This window comes from Neopsephotus bourkii, unplaced genomic scaffold, assembly GCF_033783945.1.
Source record: "Neopsephotus bourkii isolate Nb327-2 ecotype Australia unplaced genomic scaffold, CSIRO-AGI_Nbou_v1 NB_214, whole genome shotgun sequence".
Lineage (NCBI taxonomy): Eukaryota > Metazoa > Chordata > Aves > Psittaciformes > Psittacidae > Neopsephotus > Neopsephotus bourkii.
Genome location: NW_026900726.1, coordinates 207,105 through 224,662, shown reverse-complemented (window position 1 = coordinate 224,662; position 17,558 = coordinate 207,105). Strand labels below are relative to the sequence as shown.

At 48.7% G+C, this 17,558-nt stretch overlaps 1 protein-coding gene across 5 annotated transcripts in view; it reads right to left on the bottom strand.

Annotated features, from left to right (window-relative positions):
• IGSF3 (immunoglobulin superfamily member 3) overlaps positions 1 to 17,558 on the bottom strand; it is a 157,420-nt gene that overhangs the window by 27,722 nt on the left and 112,140 nt on the right. For all 5 annotated transcript variants that reach the window (XM_061344382.1, XM_061344385.1, XM_061344381.1 and 2 more), the window contains 3 exons: positions 6,482 to 6,892; positions 5,342 to 5,731; positions 3,308 to 3,709 (listed from right to left, as the gene is read on the bottom strand). In XM_061344382.1, coding sequence (XP_061200366.1) covers positions 3,308 to 3,709; positions 5,342 to 5,731; positions 6,482 to 6,892 — 1,203 coding nt within the window. The remainder of the gene's footprint in view (positions 1 to 3,307; positions 3,710 to 5,341; positions 5,732 to 6,481; positions 6,893 to 17,558) is intronic.

Below are 17,558 nucleotides of genomic sequence, written 5' to 3'. Positions count from 1 at the left end.
GCCAAAGCCACATACAGAAACACAGCAGTGCAGTGGCACCAGGGAGCAGCATCGGGCAGAGCAGCTACCCAGCACCAGTCTGACAGCTGGCAGACCCCACGATTCACATCCGCCTTTCAGGCAGGGGATCTCCACCTTGTCGTCCTGTTCCCTGCCCCCCCCCCCTCCAGGTCTGTACTTGGTTGCTGCAGGTGACGATGAGAAAAGCAAGGAGCAGCCTTCTTTCATGCTCTGGAGTGGTGGCAGTGGTTACAAAACCCCAAGATGAAGGCAACTAAGAGAGAAGCTGGTTGCTCCTGTTCTTCACACAACATAGCTTTTGTTCTTTCCAGATCACAGCTCCAGGATGGCTTTATGCAGTTATCCTCACGTCTACCACTCTGCAAGCTTATCAATACATTTTGACTTGTCTACCCTCAGCAGTTTGTTTAAGGGAGTTTAAAACCAGCAGTCTGTTAGTAACTTGAGGATAACATATTCCCAGTTGAGTGGCTTACATTTTGGGTCAGAGTGCTTCCATTGCTTATTTGTTCCTAGCTGCAGAGAGCAGTATTTTCTTCTCTTCCCATAACTTCAGTGTGGTCAGCAGATTTAGAAGGGACCTTGTTTTCTACCAGCAGTATCTTCAAGAACTGCTCCCTTCCTGGAAGGCTCTGTGGGGTGTCCCACACTGGCTGGCAGCTCTTCTTCCTTCCCCTGACCATCCCAGCCACTGCTACTGGGGGAGACCCCAGTCAGTGTGCAGCAGAAACAGGAAGATGTGGATCAGCATGGAGCTTCAGTCTGCCACTGGCTTGGCACTGCAGCTTAAGAGGTGAGCTAGGAGCAAACTGCAACCCCCAGAGCTGCTGCCATGGGCCGCATTGGCCACAGCACGAACACCACCATATCTGCACTCTTCTTGCAAGTGCCTCTGCAGCCCTATGGCATCACCGTGACAGAGCTCCAGGATGTGTGACTACTGAGAAAACAGGTCAGTCTTTGGGATTAAAGCAACATGTTCAGTGATTACCCAGGGGAGGAGAGCAAGACCCCAGGCTGTGTCCTCTCAGGACTGCTGAATCTCATCCCCATGTAACCCTTACCTTCAGACCCTGTAGCAGCCCTCCAGCCCTGGCAAGCATGTTCCTGGGCCTAGCTCAGAGTGCTACCATACTGGCGATGACCCTAGAAAGCCAACTTCATTTCACCCAAACCAGCTGATATTATAATGTTTAATCTCCAGTTGGCCTGGACAAGGAAGCTTCATGAAGGGACTTGCCTTGACTGCTGTGTGAAAGCCAGGTATATTTTCCAGGTCTTCAACTCAATCAACATGCTCATGGCACTTAAGGCTAACACAAAGGTCCTTCTTCCTTCGGGACTTGGTAAAAAAGGAGAGGAGCCATGCATAGAAGTGGGCAGATTTTCTGCAAGACCTCCCTGCAAGAACACAGCAGCCTGCCCCTGTTCCTCCCCACCTGCCTACACCTTCCCATACCAGCTAGGGACTGAAGTCCCTACTGAGCACTCAAGATCCTTAGCTCAGGGACATCTGGTCTTTTCCAACACCACATCCCTCTTCTGGCTACCAAGCCACCCTGTAGATAGATTTATGGGTCTGAACATTTATGGGTCTGAACATCATCTGTGCTGGTTCAGCTAAAGAGTTTCTTATCCTTGCAGACTGGTAAACGATTAGACCTTACCTTGAAATGTGAGTGTCACTAAATTGACTACATTTTATTTTACTAGCAATTTCTACAGCCATAAACCTTTCTTGCTCCTTCTTAGCACCTTCCATTCGAGTTTCTCAGGATACTTCAAAAACAGTATGATGAGCAAAAAATACCAGATTCAGCAGTAACAAAACAATATTCAGTATTTTCTCCACTAAATTTTCGTGATCTACTTCAGCTTTGCTGGTTATAAGAAGAGGACCTAGGAATTCCTTAGGACTTGACTTTATGTACCCAACAGCCAGCAATTTCTCTGTGAGAAGAAGCAGAGGAGGATAGGTAACTACCTTTCCATCACATGTTCTGGAACTGCAGGACACTTTTGAGCATCTCATATTTTAACAAGAGTAAAAGTGATACATTTTAAAATCTCAGCACTTAGTTTCATCACTTCTGCAAATGGCAGAGCAAAGAAAAGGGCTGATACACTGACTTAGAGCAGGCCAAATGCTGCTGACCTCATGAGGAAGATGCTGTTAAAACAAGATGGGAATCTGCCTTTAGTTCTATATGAACTAACATCCCTACCTGCTTTTGGAAATTACATAGCAAAGATTTCTAGCTGCAGACAGAACAGCCTCTGCAAAGAAGGTCAAAAGTCAAGGGCAGGAAAGGAGGAAAAAGCAAGATTTTGATCAGAATAAGATACAACTTTGAAGTCTGGTCTCTCACACATCTTGCCAAAGCTTAAGATTAATACTATAGAGAACAGCAAAAAACCCCAACAACCCAAAATTCCTATCTCAACCTTTCAATAGAGCTCTCTGATTGTTTATAGCCCTGCCATTCTGCAAATCAGTGGCTTCATACAAGTAGTCATCCCTTCTTCAGCCTCCTGCAGAGCACTTTGGGAACCAGTCCTGAACTTAACATAGCAAGGCCTGAGCAGGACCAAAGTAATTCACAATCCATCCAAAATCCCTAATGCCCTACCTGCCCTCTCCTAAACCAATGTGGTCATACTGTGTTTGAAATGGAGGAGCCCTTTTGCAGAGCAGAGTACCAGCTGCAGTGATTCCAGGTCCTAGTTCAGCTTGGTCATGGACAACGTTGTGGCTCCAGGCCAGCAGCTCAGGGCCTCCTTACAGAGGAAGGGAGGACAATTCCTGGCACATGTCTTTATCAGGCTTCTGATGCTGTCAGAGATGTTCGTCATTTCTGGTGTCTGGACAGTTGCCACGGCTTTCTGCTCTCCTGGTCTGGTTAGCAGAGATAAGGTTTACCCAGGGCATGTAGGAGGCTTTGATGCCCACAGGCTGCCGATAGCCAATTGATGCCCATAGCTTGGCTTCAGTACTGTGGGGATAGCAGCCTCTCTCCTTGGAAGGACACTGGAAGCACTGTCCCTGTCCTTAGACATCCCTGGCTTTGCTCCTGCCACAGCCACCCCTTAGACTTTGTCCCCAAATGCAACAGAGCATGCAGGCATTTTGCACCAACCTAGTGGGAGCTGCTGGGTACCTCCATTGTGCTGGCAAGCAAAGGCCACAGTGCCGAGAGCAGCCCCAGTTGTTCACAGGTGACCTCCTAGGGGATGCTGGGCACACAAGGAGCAAGGCCCCACTGTTCCCCGCACCTCAAGTACTCACCCAGAGCAGTGATGGACACCGGGGTGCCTGTGTGCCGCTCCCCAACCATCTGCCACTCCCCATCCAGTGTCTGTGTCCACTCCGCCACCCGGCACTCATAATGGCCCTCGTCCGCCTTGACACTGTTGAAGATCTCCAGGGTGAAGGAGCCAGGCCGGACCTGCTCCACTTGGATGCCCCCATAGCTGCTGCGCTCGGTGTACAAGGGGCCCGGCTGCAGCGTGCCCTCCCGATCCAGACGCACAATTTCACTGCGCCGGTTCAGCTTGTCCACCAGGTGCCAGGCAACAGACAGGCGGCTTTGCGGCCCAAAGCCTGAGCGCACGTTGCAGCCAAAGCGCAGGCTCTCCCCCTCCAAGACATTGCTGGCGTTGTTGATAATCTCCAAGGAGATGCTGGTCTCTAAGGGGAGAAACGCATATACACAGGGGAGATGATACACACTCGCCACTTCTCGGTCTGCAAGAAGGACGCTGCCAGCTAGAGAGGCTTTCTACCAGGTGCAGGAAACTGCCCATGGATTTAGGTCCAGGCATGTCTTAACCTCATGCGTGACCACATCCAAAACCAGCTTGTGGGCAGCAAGCTGCTCCTGGTGACTGGCACACTCAAAGCAGGTGTAGGTCAAAGCCGGGAGAAATCTCTGCCTATGGCTCATGAGACACTGATGCATCTTCTGGTCGCAGATTCAGGATGGGATCTCAGCAGAACTTGGAATGTGTGTTGCTACAACATGTACCACATGCAAACGGCTCTGCCAAAAAAAGCTTCCAGCTCCCTGGGCTTTTCAGTTCACATCACCATGATCACCATCTTGCCATGTCCATTCCTACAACCCTTTGTGGGAGAAGCTCTCCCTAACTCCCATCGCTAGTGACACTAGAGGTAGCTATCAATGTCTTGTAACATCAAAAAAACCTCATATCCTGAGCTTCCCAAAATGTAAGGCTTTATGTCTGGTTTTTCAGAGATACTGAGTGCTGGTTACTCCTGCTGTCTCCGGTCAGAGTTATGGACATGTAGCACCCATGGAAAATCATCACATTTGTTCCTAGAGCTGGTGATTAATCAAATGGCAAGAATGAAATCTCTCTGAAAAGTGGCTGTGCCTAGAACTATTAAATTTTAGACATCTGTCCAGTGCAAGATTTCCAGCTAGAGTAATTTTCAAAGCCAAACAAATGAGACCAAATATTGGTAGGAGAGAAAAGAAATAGAATTTCTTTCAGAAAAATAAGGAGGGGAAAAAAAGCTAGAGGAAAGGGCTGCATTTCCCTTGAAACCTAAGAGATAGAAGATGAACACTGCACAAAATCCTCTTGCAGCTACCCTCTGCTTGGTCAAACCCTACTGCAAGGGCAGCCTCAGCAACAGCTACCTGAGTTTCAGAGAGCAAAACAAGGAATGAATCAGTGGACCCTTTCCTCTTACCCTGTTATTTTTGTATTCATCCTGTTGGTCTGACAAACACAAAAGACATTCAAGCAAGCCTCTGGCAGGGCTGTTTTCATGAGGGTTGGCAGACACACAGTGACTTCAACAGAGCTCCATGCTGAAGAGCAAACCAGGGCTGAGGATCACATGAACCCTGGTTTCTCCCAGTACAGTTGCCTTGCAAGACAGTTGAACAACAGCCACTGAATAGCCTGCAGGAAGCTAGCAGCTCTTAGGATAAACCAAAGCCAAGCTAGTCTCCCCATAATGCCTGCAGAGTATTTCAGAGCACCCAGCTCTCTGCAGAGCAAGCAGAGAGTGTGAGGAGCAAATCAGAGGCTGTCACATATACCTTCAACTCAAGGAAGTCATTACCAAGGTGGGGGCATGTTTCACCACCTACAAACCCAACACATATCCCTCCTTCTCTATCACGCATCAAAAAATACAGTATCTTGCCAGTTGAGATTCCGAGCCTCAACAGCATGCAAACTCTCATCCTCCCTCTTCACACTTGACGTTTCGGCACATCACAACTTCACCACATAGCTGCTCAGTAGAGCAATGGCCCCAGGAGGGCATGAGCAAGTCTCTACTTACTGAGCGGCAGGACAGTGATGGGGATGTTCTTCGGCCGCTTGCTCTCCTTGTCGATGAAGTCCCCCGTGATGGTCTTCTCCCGCTCAGTGACCCGGCAGTTGTACTTGCCACTGTCCTCAAGGCGGAGGCGGTAGATCTTCAGCACGAAAATGCTGTCACTTTCTTTGGCTACCTTGAGCTGGCCCAGGGCCTCACGCTGGGCAAACTCATTGTTGAGCACTGGCACAGCGTTGGGTCCCAGGCTGGCAATGAGGGAGCTGTTGAAAGCCCAGGAAATGGAGAAGTAGCGGTCAGGGACATTCTGTGCCTCCAGGATGCACCGAAACTCCACCGGCTCACCCACGATGTATATCCGCTTCTCTGTCTCCAGCCGGACACTGAACTCCTTATCTGGGAAAGACAAACCAACATGGAAAGCATGGAAAAGCCCAAAAGTCAGCATGGAAAGCCCATCAAGACAGCCAGCACACCTCTGCAAAGTATTTACAACTTGCTACTCCCTGCTTGGCCAACATCCCTTGGACATGCACATCTGCACGAGAACAGGTTAGGGGCTTGCTTTCGTTGTGGGAGCCCACACTGGCCATGCTGTAGGAGAGGCAGCTTTCTGCCATAAGCTGCAAGGCTTCCCTAATCATAATGCTTTCCTCCAGACTTTACTCCTGGGAGCAGCTCTGCTGCAACACCAGAATCCAGTGGTACTGTAGGATGTGACCTGGAGCCTAGTCCCGTTCAGACCCTGCTTGGCCCAAGGTCAAGAGTCAAGGTCTTTGGGGATATCAGAAGAAGAAAGAGCTCAGCTGGGTCTTTAGATCCTTAGAAAAAAGAAACCTGTGCTGTGGCCTGGAAGAAGGATTTTGACTTGCAAATAGACCTTGTGCAATACAGAAGCACTTGGTCAAAGTTTTAGTTTTATTTTCTGCTGTGTCACTCTTTCCTACCCACTTACCAAACTCTCACTGCCTGTGCTAGAACCAAGTGCTTAAAATCTGTTTTAGGTCCTGTGTCAGTCCCAGCTCAGTGACCACATCAGGAGACAAAGCCTGCCACCCAATTCCCAGCCACCTAACAAGGCACAGCCCCATTTTCCAACTCCTCCCACCACCCAGCTGAGCGAGAACAGGCAGAGAAGACACTGACCGGTGGCTTGCACATTGACGATGGCACCCTGGGAACGCTTGCGGGTCATGGCATACCAAGCCTTGTCAGGGTCCTGGATCCACTCTGCTGCCTCGCAGTAAAACTCGCCCTGATCCGAAGGATGGAGGTTGTAGATGGTGAGCTTTGAGGTGGTCTCCCCAACTTTGTCCAAGCGAATGTCCCCTGTAGCATGCCGCTGGGCATAGGCACTGCCAGCCCGCAGGACAAAGTCACGGCTGAGGGAGATGACCTCAACAGGCACCTCGCTGCCCCGCTGCCGGTACCAGGCAATGGAGACGTGGCTGTGCTGGGCTGTGCTCTTAGACACCTCGCACTTCAGCTCCAGGGAGTCGTGCTCCACTTTGTTCAGTGTCTGTGGGACCGCTGTCACTCGCAGCGAGTCAGGAATCACTGCAGCAAAGGGGGATAGGGAAACACAGCACAGGAGTTAGCAATACTAAAATGCTAAGTCTAAAGCCCAGAGAGCTGGGAGAGAGGTTTCTTTTTACAGTTGTAATTAATTGTTAAGTATTGGCAAAGGCCTGTTAGCTCACATCTAGCCCTCCAAAACAGGAGAATCATTCCCCAAACCTTTGGCTGGGAAAGACTGTGACCTGCAGCACATACTCCACTGCTCTGCTTAAATTCCTGATCAGTGGCCTCAGTAACTGCACAGGGTTTTCCATCATGCTGCAGAGCAGCACAGCTTAATACTTTCCATCAAGGCATTTCATCATGGGTAACTTCCCCTTCACTGTGTGCCCCCAGCATACTTCATGACCCCTCTCCCGCCCACATCCTTCAGCCAGTCCTTAGCCCTGGCATGGTCTTCACCCCTCAGCCACTAGTGGGGACAAGCTAAACATAGTTCCTTTAATCTTCCTTCATAAAAGAGTCAGGAGATTCAATTCCCCTCTCCTTTGTTTATACCATTTCATGTTTTAATGAACCTCTCAGGCCAAACGAAGGGGTTTGAACATTTGGAGGAAAGTGTCTCCTCTGAGGGCAGCAATGCACTAATCGCAGCCTGCCCAGTGCCTGCTCAGGACACAGACATGTCAAGGCAATAAAACTGCTGGCTACTTTTCCAATTGATTAACCAGAGGGAAGGAAGTACAGCTGCTAAAATCGGGACAAAAAAGAACATTGCAGCCCCACAACCTTGTGTGATTTTACCAAGCACCTTAATTTTAGCATGAGGTTCTGCCAGCAAAAGATAGACTTTCTTAAAAATAAGCCTTTCTGACTTTGTTGTCTCGAAACCCCACATCGAAGGAAGGATGCAAACCTTCTCCCCAGTTCTGCAGACAAGGCAGTGTTAGAAAAAGCCTATTAATGCCCACAGTTTTACTGCATACCAGTGGAATATAATCAACCTATCTCAGTTCAGTTTCATTGACAGCGCTGGAAGGTTTGATGAAATTAGCTGAGCTGCTGAAAGCTGCATTTATTTCATTCAGGCACAGCTACAGAAAGCAATGAGCTGCAGTGACGACAACTGCTATGATTGTTTATGGCAGAAAAATCAAAACCAGAAGAGAAGAAAGAAAAAACCCATGAGATGATATAAATGAGAGGGAAACCTTCCCAAGTCCAGCCCGGATGGGAGCATTTTCTTTTACCATGTGTTCAGTACCCAGGGAATTTACTGCCCCTGACAGGGGAAGTATCTGCTAAGTTCATTGACATCACAGGCCGCTGCTTATGCCCTGTAACTTCGTCTCCTCCTCCATCTCTTCTTCTCATCTTCCTTGCTGGGTCTCCTGTCCTCTGCTCACCAGCAATAACCTCTGGCAGACCATGGAAAGGATCCGGCCTCTTTCTGCCCTTTCCCCTTCCCTCTGACTCCCAAACCAGTGGTGACAGCATCATCTAACCTTGCTGGTTTATACCGCCTGCACGGTAACATTTGAATTTCTCATTTCAGACCTTCCTGAATAATTTCCAGAGCCACGCAGCTTTTTCTTTGCCCTCCAGCCATGGGCTCTTGTAACTTTTCTTACTTTATTTAAATAAATTAAACCTGATCATCACGTTGCTGGAGTTACTTTCCTGCTGAGCTGTTTCAAAGGCAGAGCTCCCTGCTACACCAGCCTCCACACAACAACTTATGAGGTGAAAGTGGGTATCGGTGAAGAAAGCCTGCTTATTCTCCTTCCCCCAGTTTGAGAGCTCTGCACACTCCACTGGTTGGCTGTGTGCTCCCACAGCTCAGTAGTGTGGCTGCTCTCTAAGTACAAGGCAGAGAGTGAATTGCTGCTTACCTCCAAGAGCCTGCATGGCTCTGCGGGACAAACCAGGTCATGCTTAAGAAAGGGGTAGGCACTTGGCTTGCCAGATGTGGACCTGCCCGCTCCCTAGGAGGAACACCAGGAAGCCTGTCCAAAGGCTGGGCCTCAATCAAACACTTGCCTTGCCATTCCCCAAGGAGGTTGGAGGTTTTGTGTTTCCAGGTCAGAATCTGGCTGGAGGATTAGCATCTTTTACACCACATGGGCAACCTACTGCAAAATGCATTCCTGGAGGAAAATCAGTAGGTGGTGGCATGCTGTTAAAGGCTCTAACTTAACTGTGGTAACACCTGACATGCTGTGCTACATTCCTCCTGCTCTGTTGGTTAAAAAAGCCAATCAGGATCCTTCCAGTTAGAAGAATCAGCAAGACCTTTTGGGTTGCACGCAGCCTTGAGGCCGTTGTCTTACATCAGCATGACACAGACATACACCTGGTTGTTCTCACTTTCTCAACCAGGAGGACTAGAGACACGCTTGCTAAATGAGAGCCCAGTTTCCAAGGGATTAGACATCAAGAGGGACAGGCAAGAGCCCAGAGCTGGCCAGGTTAGTGGTAAGGCTCTGTGCTTCGCACCACTGCTCTCATGCTTGGCCAGCAATGCGTAAACAACTTAGCAAGCTACACTGCAAGATGCACATTGGGTACCAGGTTTGGGAAGGGGGAAGTGGGTAGGAGAAAGGGGAAAATACTGTTCTCGAGAGGCAGCCAAACATGGTAGCAGGTCACAGCTCATTACAGAAGCCCAATGAGCACATCCTTCTGAGTGCTGTGGAACACTGGGGACTCCTGCAGCAAGGCCGCAGGTCTGCTGGGGCTTACACACCACCACAGGGCATAGACCAGGCTGGCCTGCGCCAACAGGAGGGTTACAGGCATGGCTTAGCCCATCAGGCTAGATCAGGACTGGAAGACACACAGAGAAAAGCAAGCAGAAAATGCTGTGAAGGTGCTCGCCAATCCCCTTGTGCTCGACACCACGCATGGGGAGGTGGATTATCAGCCAGTTGCCCTACTGAGGCTTCAAATACATCAGTTTGTGTATCGGGACATGCGTAACTCTTTACATAGTGTCCACCGAGGAGCCCTGGCTCCGCTGCCAGACATCACACTGCCAAGCTGTCCCCAAGCATCCTGCAGCTGCCTGCCACAGGATGAACCAGGATTTCTGGGGCACTCTGCAAGCTGAGCTCTACTTGAAAGCAAAGGTAAGCTTACATGACAATTGTCACTGAAGGGTAGCAAGGCCATACCTCAGTCGGAGCCAAGAGGGGTGCTGCAGGGCATGTCCTCCTGTCTGCTCTTTCTTACCCAGCTTTTACCTGTTTCTCCCCTCTTTTCAACATTTCCTATGAGGTTTCCAAGCCCCAGGTTCCTGCAGAAGGCACTGGGCCAGGTCCTCAATGGTGGGTGGGCTGCTAAGCAGAGGGTGCTCCCAACCCCACCACGTTTTGAAATCTCCTGAAATATTGACTATAAATATTGCCACTAGAGGGTGTCAGGAACCCAGCTAGGGAGAGTCCCGGGGACCTGATGTTGGGAAAAGGAGAAGGAGGGAGCCTGGAGATGCTCCCCCCTTGCCAGGGTGATGCCCACGGGCGTTCCTTCTCAGGAAGCCTGCACACGCAGCTCCGGTCAAACCCACCTCAATAACATGCTATCAATGAGCACTTGGTGAACTAATTAGGGCTAACTCTAGGACAAGGAACTGCCTTACAGTCTCCCAGAAAACAAGCAGGGAGCAGACTGGAGTTCCCAGGTCTGGACTCGGTGCATGCCTCAACATTTCTCTGAGCCCCAGGACCACCTCTGTTTCCAGCAGCTCCCAGTGCCATGCTGAATTCTGCCCATGTGGACAAAGAGGTCTCCTTTCTCCTCAGGCTGGTTCTGGTTCATCCTTGGGTATCCAAAACCCCAATCACCTCCAAGAGAAAAGCTTTTATGTGCCGGATACAAACCAGAGAGCTACCAACATTTCATCTACTCCCAAGCAAGGCAGCATGAAGTGCCATTTCCTTGTTACGTGATACAGAAGGAGCATCAGGCTGGCAGCCAGAGGCTCCCTAGCTTGAGCTGGTAAAACACTGAAAATCACTTAGCAACATGGCACCCTTACACTTGGAGGCTCTTCAGGAGTAAAACAACATACACAGGCTACCCAGCATCATTTTTGGGCTGCTGTAGGACAAGCAAAACCCACTAGCCTCTTCTTCCCTTGGATTTTGTTATAGCGTTTACCCACTGATATACTTTAGAGGCACCCTATCATGTTACCCTGTCTCCTCAACTGCCCACTTCATACTGCCTGCAGAGAGCTAAGCTTGCCAAGCATCAAGTGTGAACTATTTAGGAAGAACAAATACGTGTAGCGTGCAGATCCTGGAGAGCTGCTTCTGGCTGAGAAATACCACTCTGGATTTTCCAGGGAATTAGTGCAAGAGTTATGTTTCCAGCTGCCCTGTGACATCTTGTTGCCCCACAGGGATCCCAGTTCAGCACCATTAATCTCCTCCCCCAACCCCTCTGGTCGTGCATGCAAGACAGAAACAAGCTGCTCAAGAGTGTTTAACCACAGTGTCAGTGCCAGAAGTCCAGAGGTGAGCACTGGCAAGCACTAAAAAACACCATGAGAGGCAACGCAGGTGGGAGCACAAGGATGGAAGGGACCTGGCCCCTCCCACCCACTGCAAGCTCTCAGGGAGCCATGCTCCTTATATCCCTCCCATACACCACTACTGATTTCCATTCCTTACAGGATCCAAATACGTGTGCATGCATGTGGCAGGAGGAAGGTGGTGGCAATAAGGCAGGGAAGATACCTAGATTAGCAAGTAATCCTCCCAAACCCTTGTGCCTGGCAATTAGCTGTACATGATGATGCATACCTGCTGCAGCGCATCAGACACTGTGACTTCTTGACAGTCAAAAGTCTGCATAATGACTTCGGCAAGGAGGAAAACACATACTGTGCTATGCTGCAAAACTGATGAAGACCCTCAAATGTTACCTTTGCAAGGGGACAAAACTGAGCGGACCATGCTGCTGGTAGCATCCTTTGCTTGCCTTATTTTTAAGTCCCAGCTAGAGAATTGCAGGTGGTCTGTGGCAGGCAGATGAAAGCTTTGATCCTGTTGTTGCTGCTTGTGTTTCCCCCACTGCCCGAAGTCCCACCTGAGACCAGAATATGAGGATGCAAATCTTTACTGCGACTGAGGGTCTCTGTGCAAAATTCCCTCTTCTCTTTCTTATCTGCCAACACATACCACAGGGAAAACACAAGGTTGGTTTGGGGGTTACTTTCCTTCAGTAAAGCCCACCTGCGCTGAGAAGTAAGGATGGTTAAAGGCAGATTTAAATGTAAGGCAGATAAATGACTTAATAATTGTTGAACTAAATTTAGAAAGAAAATGAATTTTGAATTACTTTATGAATTACTAAATTAACTTCAAGCTTCTGAAGGGGTGAGCAGAACTGGGTCTGTGGTCTAAAGAAAAACAGAGGATACTTCTAATCCTCATGCAAACATTTAAGCCTTATTTTAAATGAGAAGTTGAACTATGAAGTCACTTTCAGTTGATGCACAATCAAGAACGCATGGTGAAGCACTAAAGTCCCTTGCAATTTAATCACTGCAGCATTCTGGGGTAAGAAAGGAAAATAAAATAAAAATTGAAAAATAACACAACTCCAGTCCGCACCTTTTTAAAAGCGCGGTTTGTTACTGATTTAGCTGCTGGCAGAAGGCAAGAGGGGAGTCAAAGAGTTAAGCAAGGAGGCATGGCAGTTGTTTCACAGCAGCAGTAATAAATCCTCCAATTACAACAGTATCCTTGTTCGTACATTAACTACTGGCTGGAATGATTATGCCAATAGAAACGGATCTCCCAAAGCAACAGGGTGAGTTCAAGCAGCCAGTGAGAAAGGGCACAGGAAAAACCAAAACTAACTCACATAGAAAAGAAAGGGAAAAGATAAATTGACGAAAGATGCAAAACTTGGAAATCAGGCTACCTTTCCAACTCAGAGCCTGAACTTCTGCTTGCTTGCTGCAGGCTCCCTTGGTCATGCTCCCAGCCCGCCCCACGCACCCAGTCAATGCCATCCCTATGCTCCCTCCCTTGCAGAGGATCCCACTGCACAGCCTGCTCCTGCTTCACAGTGCATCTTCAAAGGGGGCTTCCTGGTCAAAGCTGCACACATAAGCCACATGGGACCTGCTAGCCAGATGGTGCGATCACAAGCCAGAATGTCTGCCCCAGGCACATGGGGCAGCAATGCTCTCCAGCAGCCTACCAAGGACCCACAGGGGTTGGCAGCAGGCACCCCCTGCCCCACCAGCAACCCTTTCCTCTGTGTCCAGGCTGAAGGGGAACAGACATACCCAGCCCCAGCTCTGGCTTGTCCTTGATGGACCCAGGGGAACTACAACTTTCTCAACTGCTCACGAGTGCTTCAGCTCCAGGAAAGGAGCTGAAACCCTTCCCTTTCCCCGGGCTTTATTCTGGACCTCCAGCCCTGCCAGCACAGTGCTGTTCAGAGATGCTTCTTCAAAATTTCTGGTCCCTGACTGCTTTGTGGCCAGCGTGCTTGGTGCTGGGTGCACATTCATACCTGCTGCCCCTGTTTTGTTCCCCATTGCCCCTCTGCCCTCAGCTAAAGCAGCTTCAGGGAGCAGGAGAAAGCAGGCACCTGCTAACAAGCTCCTTCTCCTCTCTCCACCCACCCTTTCCCAAAGAACTCCAAGGAACATCTGGTTATTAGGACAGCTAATTTAGATGGAGAAGTTCAAGTGACCTCATTAAAAGGGAAAAAAAAAAAGGAGAAACCAGAGAGGGGTGCTGAAAGGACAAGGCAGCGCCCAGCAGTGAGAATCAGCGTTTGCTCATCAAGTAAAAATTAGCTGGAGCACTGGTGGAGCGAACCCTGACAACAGGGGCAGAGATGCTGGGGATGCAGTGGTACCCAAAGAGCACAGTGAGCTAGGTGCATGGTGGGGCAGGGAACAGGCCTCACATCTGCATCCATCTCCCAGCCACGGCAGGGAGGAAAAGCTTTCCTCCCTGTCCTCCCTTCCTCCCTTTCCTCCCAGACACATTTTCTGCCATCCTGCTCTGCGAGGCAGATGCTCTCTGTAAGGAGGAGTGTGCAAACCAGCCTGCAAGTAAAAAAAGGCATGAGGTAGTGGCAGAGATGACGTCCAAAGGGACAGGGGTTTTCCCTTCCCTGCAGTGGGGAAACTCGTGCTTCATGACAGCCTGCTCTACTACTCAAGCCCTGAGAAAACATGGTTCCTTGGTGGGCTCTGTGCCCGCAGCACACCCCGTTAGCAGGCCGGCGCTCCAGGGCAGACACAGGTGAGATTCAGGCACACTGTGGACTGCCCTGCTCCTGCAGCTCTGCTGAGGATCTCACTCACACCCTGGCCCACCCTGGCACATCCCCAACAGAGGGGGAAACGTCTGAAACAGAGCCCGGGGGAGACACCAGGGGAGCAGCAGTGGGCTGCAGACCCCCATGCACCACACCAACCGCTCACCTCCGGAGGCAATAAGCTCCGGGAGCAAGCCAAGGTGAGTCAGCTCACAAATCCTTCTTTCTCTATCTCCCTCCCTCTTCTACAATCTCACCTTTGTGAGGATTTAGCTCTCCCACTGATCCCAAGCATCACTAGCGAGCTATTGCAGCTTAAGGCAAGCCTAAGCCAGTGAAAACATGAGGGCAGAGGACATCAGCAGGCACCTCTTCCAGAGAGTTAAGCTGATGCATTTTACTTAACAGCACTTGTGAGCTAAGAGCAGGGACATGGGTATTTGCTGTGGTTTAAACCAGCATAGGGCAACCTTCTAAGCCACAGCTTCCTGGAGCCTGCAGGACAGGCACAGAAAGCAAAAAAAGCTACCCTAGCAAACACACAGCCAAGGAGTTGATGCAGTCTGAAGCTGGGCATCCAGCACTGTCTTAATGTTTTACGCCCCTGAAGCTGAAGTTAAGAAATTCCAGACATGGGAAGCTTAAAAAAAAATCTCCTTTTTTGCAATTTTTTACAAGCCTTCTTTCATTCCACCTAGCACAGTGAGCAGGCAGGCATTAACAGGGAGGGTCATGTAGTATCATTTCAAAACAACGTATCTCAGGCCGTATTCCCCTGGACGACAATTATGTTCGTGGTGCTTTATAGTCAGGTGAGTCGCCCTTCTCAAAACTCAATTTTCAAGGAGGATTCTCAACTACTTCAGCTATATGAGTAAGACCAGGAGCAACACTCGAGGTAAGAGTGCAAGAGCTGCTTTCAGCGATTAGTGCCCTAGCTTCTCGAGCTCAGCAGAGATCACACAGGAGGTCAAGGCACGCATGTGAGAGCTGTTTTTCCTTCATTTATGCAATAATGATGGTTTTAGGACCTTGCAAGTGCCTTTCATCCATCTGCCTTTGCGACCTGACCTGTCCCTAGAGCTGCAAAGCCCAGGACTAGAGCTTCCAACAACCCCTTTGAACCAGTCACTCCTTAAGCTTAGCAGCTATGATTTATTTTTGCATCTGACACAGCCCAAGACACACTTGGGAAACAATTTTTGTCAGCAGCAGTATTCGAACTAAAGTCTAAAGACTCACAAACTGAGAATCTGAGTCCATCCCCTTCAAAACTCATCTTCCCGATGAACACACAAGAATGGAGTGTTTCAGCCCTCAGAAGCAAAGCACTGAAGGAAGCACAGAAATTAGGTTTTACTCTCTATTACAGCCCAAACTTCTGTTCAGGCCATGTCTGAGTCTCAAGTTACTATGGGAAGACAAAGTGAAAATGCTGATGCATAGACAGGGAAGGAGATAAGAATCACATCTTCTTCAGATGCAGATTACTGACATGGGGTGGATAACAAGTAGACAAGAAAAAGGTTTGAAATCTAAGAACAAAAAATCCCCCATACAAACTAAGACAGTTGAAATCTTTTCTTTCTCAATCAGTCCTGTTTAAAGCATGGAAATTGTTCATAACATGTACAAACATATATCTTCACTAGACAACAACCATCTACTAAGCCAAGAAGTCAGCATGATGATGAGGGTTTTCTGGGAGCTGGAAGGAAAAATGTTAATTCTTTTTGATATTTCCAAGCTACTTTCCTCCAACAAGGTTCTGGCAGCTCAGAACTGTTACTCTGAAGCTGGCACTCTTGTGATGAATGAAAAGCACGCTCTGGCTCTTGCCGGATGGAGTCCAAGTTCTCCAACCACGAGGGCCACCTGCTCTCCTCCTGCTCTAGAGACTGTGGATAGCAGAATTAAGACGAATAATACAAATTCAGTCAAACAGCTGACAGACTTCTACCGTCTCATCAAGGTATCGGAGAGAAAACCAGGAACAGCTACTTTTGCAAATCTATTTTCCTGATGAGTTTTTTATCCTACTGTATTTCTGCAATTTTGTCTCTTGTGTAGGTAGGTATGGTCATCTGTCCTCTTTAAGCTCTTCATACTCCAAGCTTCCTCCTGTTCAGATGGTGGGGATTTGGGGGATAAGAAGGGAGGAGAAATGCTGTGCTTGGAAGAGCTTTTGAGGCAGTGCAAATAGGTGTTCTCTTGCTCCAGTGTAGCCATCTGCTAGCTTGGAAAGCTGGTTTGGCACACGCAAACATGCAGTTGACTTTCTGCGTGAGAGTGGTTGGCATCTTTCTACTGAAATCTTTTAATAAATGTATTTATCTTTATATTAATTGATCTGGGCATTTTAAAGCACACAGTACCCTTCCCTTTCCTCCCCTTCTCCCATTCCATCTCTCTGGTTATCACCCCAATGACAGAATGCCACTGTCAAGTTGCTCTCCCTGGAAAAGGGCACTTTCTGCCAGGCTTGAGCAGCATGCACATGCACAGCTACAGAAGGGAACATCACTTTTCAGTACAAACCGTGCTTTATTTGAAGGAGATGAGGAAGGTGACAGGGCATGTCGAGGCAGTAGAAAAGGCCATCAACAAGGATTAGTTGATGGAAATAATGACAGCTTTCCATCATGAAGGTCTGCACTGCCTTGGCAAAGTGCATGAAGAAACCGTTTTGTTCATGACCTCTATGGTAGCAGTTCCTAATCCAGACAGCTGGAAAGGATTCACTTAACAGTTCCTGCCATACAAATTGTATTCCACACATTTCTGGACCCTTTTTACGCAGAGGGGTTGTGATGACTATCCAGGTGAAGCCTTGTTCTCCTCTAGCAGTGAGTGCTCCATGCAACCTCAATGAACTGACAGCAGAGTTAGCCACAGAGAAACCACTAGGTAGTCATCCAAGACATGCTACATGCTGAATGGCAGCATCATTTCAGAAAGAGATGGACACTTTCTTCAGCTTTACAGCCAGTAGTTGCTTGCCCTGCTCCTCAGGTAACCCTCACAAGGCAAGCAGGCCCATAGGAAGATGACTTGATCATAGTCAGCAGCACTGATGCACACCACTGATGCTTAAAGTCAAAAGGGAAACATCCGAATACAGGTAGGTCTCCTAGGGCTCAGTGCTCCAAGTTTTACAAGATACCCCAAATCCTTTGCAGGAACTAGCAGGCATTTAAAATTAAGTGTTCATAAAATAAATCTCACATTAAAATAAGAATTTGGCTTTGGTGTACCTATCATTAACTAAAAGGCACATACTGTATCACAGTAGTGCATAAAAAACCTACTCAAAACAGTAAAGAAAGTAAGTAATGAAATAAACTAGTAAATAGGAAGTTCCTGCGACGTCTACAGCACAGGATCAATACCACCGACTCCAGCAGAATCCAGCATT